At 38.4% G+C, this 12,485-nt stretch overlaps 1 protein-coding gene across 5 annotated transcripts in view; it reads right to left on the bottom strand.

Moving 5' to 3' along the window:
• Positions 1 to 12,485, bottom strand: part of NCOA7 (nuclear receptor coactivator 7) — a 76,039-nt gene that overhangs the window by 55,818 nt on the left and 7,736 nt on the right. For all 5 annotated transcript variants that reach the window (XM_056487384.1, XM_056487387.1, XM_056487385.1 and 2 more), the window contains exon 2: positions 1,682 to 1,812. In XM_056487384.1, coding sequence (XP_056343359.1) covers positions 1,682 to 1,731 — 50 coding nt within the window. In that variant the 5' untranslated portion in view covers positions 1,732 to 1,812. The remainder of the gene's footprint in view (positions 1 to 1,681; positions 1,813 to 12,485) is intronic.

Raw genomic sequence — 12,485 nt, 5'->3', positions numbered from 1 at the left:
TATCTGGGTCATCGTGCAAAGCATTTAAACTCTTCACCTGCAAGACCCTGTGGCACCTATTTACTACAGGAAGTGTGTTACACTTAGTATGCTAAATGTAAACTGAGCTCTGCTTCTGTCCCTGACTGCACACACAGACAATATGCAGGAAGGAATGCTGGACATGGCACCTACTGACAGACTTCAGCTTTTATTAACACATGACCTGAGGGTCTGCAAGGACATTCTTGTAAAAGTCATCCATGAGTCTGCTTAGAGTGAGGACTTAAGGACCTGCAACCTGTATAAAGAAAAAAGATGCAAGCTGGGAGGGAGAGTGACAGGTAACCTCCCCAAAGTTACACAGCACCTAAGTGCTAATGCTACAAATTGATTTTACATCTTTTTGAACCTTGCTCAATATCCTACACCCATACAAGACATACTGCCCTTGTGAATTTTTAAAAGAGAGCACTCACAAGATGACAGAGGAGAGCAGACTAAATACAATTGTCAAGGACTTGCTTGAAAGCCTCTTAAGGCTTTCCACTTGTTTGGCAGACAGCACTGAGAAAGAACACAAAACATTCTCAATACTAAAGCATCTTGTTCAGACACGGATCTTAAAGCCTAAGCTCTTCTTTAACACAAAATTACTTGTTCCTTAGTTACTTGTTACTTAGTTCCTTAGTTATCCTTTTAGCTACTTCTGCTTTATCCTTCATAATGCCTCCTCTGTTTTAGGTGCCATAATCCATTTCCTCTTCTCCAAACTGCAACATTCTGCCAACATCAACACAACTGCGTTTCTCCAAATGGAAAGCAAATCACCAGACATAAACACATGACTGAAACTTCCTCCAGTCTTTAGCCACCATTACACAGAACCTGAATAGCAACAAAGAAGCAGCAACTTTTCCCCACACTACTTCCAAATGTTGTGACAGGCATGTCTCTAGATGTCTGTAATGCACTAAGGCTATAGTTATTTAGTACTGTGTGGAGACGGGATACAATTCTCCTCTTCAACAGAACAGAAAACATCCTTGAGGCAAAGATTTTTTTAAAATCTATTTCCTATCCCCTCCCAAAAGTAAGTGAGCTTTGGTTCTTCATGTACATCAGAGCTCAGAGATGATTAGACACTTGTTACATTAACAAAGACAAGTTATTAGGAAATAAACGTCACTTATTTCTTAAAAATCACCAATCATGAATTCCAAATGATAAAAATGATTGACTGAAAAAACACTGCTTTTATTTACAAAGATGGTATGGTTTGGCCAGCTTACCATTTCTTAGCTAGCCTTACCCTATGAGATAATATTACTTAATCTCTGCTTTATTGGAAAACAAATACACTTCAGGTTTAGACACATGTATGTTTCAGATATGCTTGTTTTCATCACCACTGTCCAGGAACTTGATGCTGGAAGCTCAAATGCAGTGCAATTTGCAACTGAATACCCAAGAATAGTTTAATATTACAAATTAGAATTATAATTCAAGTTTTCTCTATTATTTAAAAGAAAGAAATCACCACTTAAACATCAGGGATACAGCAAGGAAAGCACTTTCTGTATACATACTGCAGCATGGGGTTCATTTTTACACATACTTGAAAAATTGTAAAACCTTGTCAAAAAGGCAGAATAAGAGCTCTGTATTTCAATCAATGTTGAAATAAGCCCTGCAAGCTTACCGAGCAAAATAGCCTTGTCGCCGTTCCTTCTTCTCTTCCTTGGTCTCCATTATTTACAGTGAAACGGGCAAGGTGAGCAGTCAAGCGTGATGCTCTTTTCCCGTCAGTACCGCATATCCAGGCAGAGTCTCCTGTATATAACAGTTAAAAACAGGAAGTTCATAAATCAACATGCCAACAACACCTAAAAAACCCAACAGGTTGTGGAAATACAACTGACCCAGTGACAAAGCAAAGTAAAACTTTAACCAATGTTTGCTGGGCAGTATTCATTAGTATACAATGAGACAAACCAATAAATGGACTCAGGCCAGGTTCTCAGCGGTGCAAGAGAAAGTCTGCAAAGCAGGTAATCCCAAAAGCAGCATCAAAAGTTTTAAAACTCTGGAAAGATTAAACTACTTTCAAGTTTATACCAAAACATCTTCCAGGTTTCATGCATTTCCTAGACAGGCAGATCAAGAGAAGCTTTGGAAATATATAGTACAAACAGAATAACCAGTAAGACACACAATGTTTACTTTGCATTTAAACTTTAAATTACTAAAAATACGATAAGATTGTGAGAGATCTGAAAGTTTTAAAATAATGTACAGGAAAAAAGAGTGATCTACATCCTGTACAAGGTTTGAATGTTGTGACCAATATATACGATCAAACAAACGTACAGGGAGAAAAAAGATGGACCTCTGGCTCTCCAGATGAAATGTAATCACACTGAAATAGGTAGGATTTGCGAAGATTATCTAGATTATCTGAGAAGTGAGGAGCAAAAAAAGAAAAAAAAAAAAAGGGGGGGTGGGGAAAGGAGACCAGTAACACTGGTTTTTGACATGAAAATCACCACCTCTTGGCAAAATGCTATACAAAGGCACTTGGAACACAGGAGCTGAGAATTTCCGAACAGCTTTGTAATTACTGTAATTAACAATATGCCACATAAACTGCTGTCCAAGATCCCTGTCAAGATGTTTTATCATTTTCCCCTCCTAAACATGCATTTAACCTACCCTGATGACTTGTGCACATGCACAAAATAAGTTAACTTCAGAAGTTTTTACCAACATTTCAGAATAAACTCAAACCAGAAGTTATTACTAAACATTTGAGCCTAATGCACTGCATAACAAAGAAATGGAAGCCACATAAATTATTATTCATAGCAAAAGAAGAAAAAATCCTCTGGGACCTAATCAATTTCCATTATTTTCCCTGCATTAAAAGATCACAACCTACAAACTGCCAGATGTCAATGAAAGAGATGCAGCAAAGACAGACTAATCTATTTGAAAATCCCAAGAACAAATCATGCTAGAATCTGCTAGAAATAATACTATCCACAGTTTTCTCTTCTTATTGACAAATGATTAGTCCACAGCATATGAAGCCCATTGCTTCTAAATGCACTTTTTCTATCTCGTTAGTTTTGAATGCATCCAGTGCATCAGAGAGAATCAAGTTATTCTTTTTTACACGTCAAGTAGTCTTATAGTAATGGGTACTCTTTAAATGGCAAATATCTGACATCTTTAGCTTTATGAAGAGAATACTATTTTAACTCTGCAAGGTAACACATGATGCAGTCTTCAGATGGACACATAAACCTACATGACAGAAGCATAACAGCAGCATCAGAACCAACTGGCCTGCTCAGATGTTCAGTCTGTGTGAAGATACCACATACTTCCCGAGAACTCTGATGCATCTCTATCTTCTCTGTTGGAGCAGGTTCTTAGAACTTCAGAGGATCAGAATGAGTGGATTCATTAGCACTGCCTTTAGAGTTACAGTAAGTCTTTCAAAGTGCACAACTACAACCTCTACAGTGAATTACAAAAAGAGTTCAAAAGAAGAGGAACCACTTTTCAGCCCTCACCTGCTTTGCCTTCACTGCATTGTGATGAGGCATGAGGGCACCGACAGGCCAGAGCTGAATCTCACACTGACACCAAGAACTATCAAATAACCCTAAAGCATCAATATAGTATTAATTAAAAGTAATAGTATTAATTAACCCCACAATCACAAGGTCAGCATGACCCATGGAAATAAGAAGAGGGAATCTTGTTTCCTCCCTGAAACAAGATCAGTTGGGTTGAACAGGGGCAAGAGGTATCTGTCCTCACTAATCCTGTGCAAGAGTCAGTGGTATGCTCTTTCCATTCCATTCCCTCCCTCTCCTGTGATCTAACATGCCCAGCCAGGGAAGTATCTGCACAGCTCCAAGAGAGCACTACTACCCAGGGAGCCAGGAGGAGAAATCCCTGCCTGCCCACAGCCCTGGCAGGCCCAGTAGGGAGCAGCCACCCCCTGCTTCAGCAAAAAGGGGTACAAAAAACGAGAGAGGAGGTTAAGCCTGGACCTAAGCACAGATGCTGCAGGAGGTGCCAGCACCAAACCAGCGAGGCACTGCTCAGCTCCCCAAGTGTGAGGGATGCTGTTTGCTTTCATCAGTGCTAAACAAAGCCAGCAATGCCAACATGGGTATGGAGCCTGTTCCTCTCACATCAAATAAATGCAACTCCAAGTCCTTTCACACGCTGAGGAGGAAAAAAATCAAGAATTAAAAAAAATTAAATAATTATATTCATAACAGATGGGCACTCAGAAAATTGGAATGCTATCCACAGACCAGACACAGCAAAGGCATTCTGGCAACCTTTTTTCTTTCACTAATAAAAATATACAGTAATATAATATCCAGTCACCAATTAAAGTAAGTTTTCATAGCAGCATAGTTTAATGTTAGATCCCACTCTAAAACTTACTTAGCTTACCTTCTTAAAAGAAACAACAGTGTTGTTCTAGAAAGGCATATTAATGTCAGAAAATTATACTTAGAAAAGATAGTACTAGAAATAGCAAATTGATTAGGAACACTGATTTCTTAAGTTCTGAGTTTACTTGTGTTGTTGGGAATTTTGTACTAGTTGCCTTAAAGGAAAAAAAAATAGAAAACCTGACAGCTGGAAGGAACATAGCACAGTCTCCACTAATTGCTACAGAAAATTAGTATTTAGTATTTCTGAGAGGTTAATTTCAAATTTAGTTTTTTAAGCAGTAACAACACAATAGCCACATTTATAGGACGTCACTGACAATTTTAAGTCACATCAAAAAAGGCAAACCTACTCTACACTTCTCCCCTATCTGTCCTTTGAAACTTTACAAGAAAAAAAAACCCAAGGTATTCCTTATCACCTGCCTAAAAATATTATTAAGGATATATGATTAAAATGAATCTTGGTTTCCTGACAGCTCCTTTCTGGTACACATGAATACTGAATCAGCAGACTATTAAAAATGTACATATTTGGGTGATATTTATATGCTGAGAAACAGACAACTTACTCATATATCATGAGTTCAGTCCAAACTCAAATGATGACAAATCTGATTTTATAGAAATTTCAGGCTCAGTTTAACCTTTTCTGCACACTGAAACAGAAGTAGATTGTGAAAAGCTTATATTACATGTCTACTGCAATACTAATTCTTTAATTAGGAATTTTCAAGGAAACCAAACAACATATTTCAGTTAGGAGCCTGTTAAAAATTTACTACTCTCCAAATTTAGCCAGTGGCAGCCCCTGATAATTATATAAAGAAAAGAACAAAATACATAAACATATGCTGTTCTTTCTTATTTTAGTCCTACTGCTCTGGATATTTTAATTAGTTTAATTTACATTTACTCATTTCTGGATACTTGCTTTGTCTATCTAGTCTTGGTGCCAGGGAGTTCAGAGAATGTTGCTGAAAATTGGTAATTAGGATGGGAATGCTCCAGCAAGGCCACACACCAAAAAAAAAAAATTAAGAAAAAATAAATATATATATATATATGTATATATGTATGTGCATATATATATATATATATATATATATATATATATATATATATATATATATATATGTAATCACAGGAACAGACTGAACTCCTGACCATGGTTACCACACTCTCAAGACCTCCAGACCTGTTTCCAGGTCCTGCTGTCCTCCCTGCAACCAGGCACTGCAGGACAGCAGCCTCCTGCACTGGTACATTCAAAGTAGCAGCAGAAGATGCCCTAAGTGCAAGGATAAACAAAGGTAATGAAAGATTAAAAATAAATTAGCGTGTGAATAGAGCACCCTTTAAAGACTTTGATAAATTTATCGATTTTTAGAAATTCTTTTTTCTCCCTTTTCCTTCTCTTCTCATGCATGAAGAATAATGTACCTTGCTACTTGCAGTTTAAGTAGTTCACATTTTCATGAAACAAAGTCCTGCTTGCTGTGCTCAGGGGTAAGCACCCACAAATCCTGTCTGCTTGCTCTAAAGCATCAACAAGCAATCCTTTAGTTGTGGCCATTACTTTCCAAAACCATGCACACAGACAGCAGTACATCCAACAGCACAGCAATGCAGAAGCCAATGAAGCATCTGATTATTTTCAGAACATTTAGTGGACTTGATAGCTTTTCTCTGGCCATCTGTGCCCACTGCAAGTCATGGAAAAACATACAGAGAAAAAGAAACATTCAAGACCATGCAAGTCTCTAGACATATTTTTCATGATCCTGTAGAGTCAGTGTCTCCTCAACGTCTCATGAGGTAGGAAAATTATGTAATTCCCTGCTTTGCAAATGGGGAGCTGAACTGTAAGAATTACATGTGGAGACATGCTCAAATGAGAGAAGAAGAGCAACGTGTGCAAGTATCCTCCTAGTAGCTTTAATCCAGCCTCAATAACAACCAGCAATGAGAAAACAGGAGAAGATTACTTTGACAAGGAGATAGTTATTGTTTTCTGTGAAATTTAAACTGATTAATTTTGGAAACCAATAGTACAGTCTCGATTTTATCTGGCTCTGCAGGCATATACATAAGAATCATAGCTTAGATCTACAAAAGAAAATAAAAAGCCTAACTAACTCCTCTGAGGATCCAGGCTCACTCAGGCTCCTTCAGCAAGGAGCAAGTATGTAAAAAAAAGCAATTAATTGAGTTTAGGAAAACCACATCAAGGGTAGTGTATTCCATACCTTAGCAGGAGCCTCATAATGCAAGAGACAGTGACAACAATCATACTGTGAACAACAAGCAGGGAAGGCGAGAGGTCTGCACACAAATTTTCCAGTTAGGAAGGCAGAGCAGATGAAGGCACAAGACTCCCAGTGAGACAGCCAAGCAGACATGGCTATAGCAAGGGAAACCCCACTGTGCTGAAGGAACAGGATGCTGCCCAGACACACCACGTAGCTCTCATCTGCTCTATGCTACAGTGTCCCACACAACAGTAATTTTTAAATTTTTGTTTCTCTGTTATACCTCTGCCCCTGAGACTACAAACACCACACACACCTGTTCACAGCACTGCACGCTTCCTATCACCTGCTGTAATACCAACATTCAAAACTGGCCATGTTCAGACACGAAGCATTACTAATGGCTGGCTTAGGTCTGCAACTCTGCAGCAGAGTGTTTTCTTATGAATAACAAGTCTTCTGGATACATGTGCCAATTCTGACCCCTAAAAGACGCAGCATGAGAGATGACAAGGGTTACACCAATAAGCCAGTACTAAGACAAAAAAAATAGAAAAGGTATGTCTGTAGCACTCCAAGAGCAATATTAAAAATATCTCTCAAGCTGGAAGAGTAAGAAATTGTAGAAAAAAATCACAGATAGAAGGGAAGGAGTTTCAGTGTATTAGATCTGAAATTGAACCCTTGGGGCTTGCTAGTTGTGCCTCTGATGAGCCCAAAGCAGTTACCAGAGCACTGTACAGATGCAAATAAATAAAAACACACACCATATTTAAACATAAGGCGACAGAAGCAGTTTAACGTGGAAGAGGAGATGTTTTAATTTGCTACTGGTCACATAAATGCCTATTATTAATCTTCACAAGCCAAAACACCACTAATAACTCTTGCATTTATTTCCATAGAACTCCCATTTTTAAAATCAGGAAAGTGAATGCACATTTGCACTTTAAGAGAAATGCTAAACTTTGCAGCATTTCATTAATGCCTCACTGACTGGACTAACCAGGCTGAGTTCTACTGCTTTTAGGTTCTGCTAGTATATTTTACTTGGTGTAATAGAAAATACAAGTTTCTGTATAAACACTATAGGATCTCAAGATGAAACATAACAGAAACGTACAGCCAGCAAAGAGGAGAATAAACTACAACTTTTTTTAGTCTTTTCTTTAGGTAGAATGACCTGAAGTGAGATTGGAAGCTTTCAGAAAAGTATCTAGCACAGACTTAATACATTCAACAGAATGGACAAAAATTATTTATTCTAAAGCCATCTGGAATATGGAATTATTTTAAAACAATTATATAGTTACATTATAGTTATGATGCATAGTGTGTTGTTAATTCTAAAACATTAATAAGCTCTATAAAGACATTCCAGTTCATTACACATAACTGGAGGGTGCTAAACTAACCCAGGAGAGCTACTCTACCTTTGCTTAGGTGAATAACCCTTCTTTATGCCTTTCACCTTTGAAGTATTATGCCTGCCACGTTTCTTGTGACAAAGGTACACTCTTTAGATCCACAAAAAATAAAAATACAAAAACTAAGAGACAGAAAAGTAAGTGTGTAAGCAGAAGCAATTTCTAGACTTCTTGTTCAGATTAAACACAGTCACAATTTCTGTGTCTCCAAATAGAGAGAAGCAAAGAGATTCAATGTGGCTATTTGCATGCTGCAGGCTCTCAAGGACAGTGAAGATAAGATCTGGAGATAAGACAGGCGAAGAAAACAAACACCCTCACTCTTGAGGAACAGGGTACAATCTTTAGGAGGTTATTATTCCCCCTACAGTAGTGTAGTAAACTAAAAGTTCAAGCATTTTCATTCCCTACTAATGAAGTAAGAACAGGCTAAGCTTAGATCACCTTCAGTGCCCCTACTGGATTTCCAACAGTCTGTCCACATGAACAAAGTTCAAATAAAATAAATGACAATCAATGTAGCATAAATATTTCTGATTCAGAAACAGAACAATAACACAACTTCATGCAACTCCAAAGAACTCTCCAGACAAATTATTCCTGCCTTGCTCAGGAAGATGCTTTAACCCACTAACTCAGGCTGCCATGTTTCACACAGAGTAAGAGGAAACAAATGAGCTACCAGAAATTCCACATCACCACTCAGGTTGTCACAAGACAAAAACATCGAGATTTAATCTTCCCTTATTGGTAGCTGAACATCACCAGATGCATTTTCCATACAGAACAATGCATTTTACTGCTTAACTCAGCTTCAATTGCTAGACAGAAACCGGTTACAAAACACAGCATAAACTATTAACGGGCAGAGTGCTATGCTATTCCAAATGTAAAAGTGCAGTGCTGTTGGAAATCAGGCCACCTGGGAAGATTTTCATTTTTAGGTCAAAAAGAACATTGCTGTAGATGTTCTAAAATAATTAATACCTTCATCTTACTGAATCTCCTGTTTCAACCTACCCCAATTCAAATAAGCATGAAGTCCAAGCCCTCTGACCCAGCAGCTTTTCACACTCACATTGTACAAGTATACACAGTGTTGCCCTCTACAACCACTGGAAAGAAAGAGGCAGGAAGGTGGCAGTCAGCCTCTTCTCCCAGGCAACTAATAATAGGACACAAGGAAAGGACTTAAACTGTGCCAGGGGAGGTTCATGGTAGATATTTTGAAATATTCCTTTGCTAGAATAGTGGTTAAGGATTGGATTGTACTCCCCAAGGAAGACGGGGAGTCACTATTCCTTAAAAAAATGAGCAGACATGGCACTTTACAATATGGACTTGGTCAAAAATTGGATTTGATGATCTTAGAGGTCTTTTCCAACCTTAATGACTCTGTGATTATATGAACCATAGAAGGATGAGGTTTACCATACCCAGAGAGGGTAAGATGGACATTAGTGCTCCTTTACCTCTGCCCAGAGCATGTAGGCATATACACAAAACACCAACTACTTGTAGTTTTCTAAAATACAAAAAACTGATGAACATTCAACTAGCATTTAGACAATCTCCCTAGCACTACCTTGCTGTTTTGTCAGTTAATGTTATCATGTTCCTTGTTCACAACAACTAGTTTCATGATCTGTTTAGTATTTCAAAGAAGCCTTGCACATCTGTTTTGATAAGGTCAAGAAAGATGCATACAAGCAACCACATCACACCCATACCCAATAAACGACAGACTCTCTACCAGGTTTATAAAGGCCATGATCAAGTCCTCCTTAGATTCTCCTCTTCCCATACTCAGAATGCTGCAAAAGGCCACTGGAACCACAGCCTCACATATTCCAGGCCTGGCCACACTCCAGAGTTGCTTCTATGAATTAGCTTACACAGGACACAATATGGGATTTGCACTGGCAAAACAGCAGCATCACAGCAGACAGATGAACTGCAAATATCCTTTGGTGATTAAGGGGACCGCGACCAGTCAAAGTGCCAAGCCAAAGAATTTGAGCTTTCCCTGTCTCAGGCTGTTAGAATCTGTCCATGGAGCAAGCAGCTGCCAGTTTCAAGTATTACTGCCCTTTGCCTTTGTCCCTTTTGCCCACTTCAGCTGCTTGTTAGCACTCCTCCACCCAAAATTACCACACCAATGACTCACAGCAGACTCAGCAGAGTGGCTCTGTATCTGCATTTCAGTTTATATCCCACCATGCCAGCTCACACCCCCTTCCAGCAGGCTTTGCTGCACACAGCTGAATTACAAGCACACCCTCACATCAGACAGACCTGCAGCACAGCTTGGGCAGAAAACCATCAGTGTGACTCCTTGAGCAGCAACTTTGTTCTGTGGGCATCAGCAAGCACACACATGGAAAGATGAGAGCCAGCATTCATGGGATGACAAACTGACTACAAAAGACAAACATATGACCTCAGCTTCACAGCAAACTTGCTCTCTTCTCAGCCCTTTTCTGACCAACACAAGAAAGACATTTGTATGAAATGTAAATAAAGCTGAGGTAGAGCAGAAAGAGACTGGTGTTTGAAGACTTAAATCACAAAGATGTGTCTTGATGCTTGGCACAAATATCTATATTGTCAATCACAGATACCATAAACCACCTTCTGTTTACAATTATTAATTAGTTCAGGTCACAAAGGTTTATACTAAATATTCCTATTGTCAATGAGACTTGACACTCAATGAGACTTGATTAACACATTCTTAATGCTTTACAGGACAAGACCAGGCAACAAGAAACACGTGATGAACACATCCATCAGTCTAACAGAAAGCACTAGAAATGGTTAGTTTTTTATGTCAAACACATTTCCAGCAATATGCATAATCATGCCTTGAAAATTACTGGAAACTTCTCTTTAAAAAGTACCCCATCATTTTCAGGCGTTTAGAAAAAGAACCTCAAATCAAACCAGAGATACTACATTGTGAAAGATAATTCATTACTTCAAAAAAGCAACTAGACACAAGAGTCACTTGAAGGTAAAATTATAAATTTTAAGTTTTAGCTCAACACCTCTTTTTACAATGGACCCTGATTCATGCAACTTCCAGGTCATCGTTTCTTCTTTATCATCTACCTCCCAATTGAGAAGCAAAGAAACTGAGGAGTGGGGGCAGAAAGGAGTCTAGCAGTAATGTGATGCAAATGTTTTCCTATCTGAAGTACTGTTAACAGAACCAAAATGCCAGGTTTCCATAGCAACCTGAACTGTGCCACCTGCTTACACTGTATATTAAGTAACAATGAACAGTTTAATTGTAACACAAAATCCTGTACATTTGTAATGTACAAAATTAACACTGGAAACCTTCACTATTCACTTTTCAATTGCTTAACCTGCAAAATTTATTGCAGTCTGCTGAGTGTGACCTTGTATTATACCTGTGCAGCCTCACAGGTGCTCCAATCCTGGCAGTGTAAGGTGCATCAAAATTACAATGATCAACAACAAACTGAACTCTCTTCAGACTGCACAGACTGCTTTTAAAAAGCAGCAATGTTTCTAATTATTCCTTTCTTCCTTGCAAAATCCCTTTATACATTGTGTAAAGATTATTTAGTTGTCTTGCCCTTCTGAAATATCCTGAAAACTTCTCTTACCTTTTTTCCTTCCTCCACCTCCAGATTCCTGTAAACACTACACAGTGTTGCTGACCTTGTACCAAGTCACCTTGCGCCATATGCAGTGCAAAAACTCCCCTCTCAAATGGACTTCCCCTTGCTATACATCAGAGCACAGTCACACTTACCTATTAATTAGTCAGTGACTCTTTGAAGAGCTACTGCTTCTTCAGAAGCAGAAAAGTTCTTTCTATTTTTCTGTATTCTAACCATCTGTGCACAACCAACTCCTCAAAATTATTCAGGTAAGTAAAGTTACCTATGTCGATGTATGCAGAGAAGATAGAACAATGTTATGATTCATACAAAACTGTTGTATGCCATCCTTCCTTCAGCATACCTAATTGGGCTTTTACTTGCTCAACTCTGCATGCGTTCAATCAGTGAGATGGTTCAGGGCTTAACTAAACAACAAAAACGTTAAAAATACATCTGAATTAGGCTTGAGCACTCTTGCATAAAAAACAGATGTGTAGAAGTTTTCTGGCAAAGCAGTAGCAGTATATATTTTACTTTCAGGTTACTCAAGTGTAGTAAACCCTATTACAGAACTGAGGTTCTCTTGTTGAACAAAACAGACTAATTTTGAAACTAAAAATCAAACACTGATAGCACCAACAAAGTAACTCAGCATTTTAAAGCTAGATATCTCCTCTTGCTGCAGGGAAGAAAACCAAACACCACAGTCAG

The sequence above is a fragment of the Oenanthe melanoleuca genome, chromosome 3 (assembly GCF_029582105.1).
Source record: "Oenanthe melanoleuca isolate GR-GAL-2019-014 chromosome 3, OMel1.0, whole genome shotgun sequence".
Lineage (NCBI taxonomy): Eukaryota > Metazoa > Chordata > Aves > Passeriformes > Muscicapidae > Oenanthe > Oenanthe melanoleuca.
Note: the sequence above shows the minus strand (reverse complement) of the source record. Positions and strands in the feature narration are given on the sequence as shown.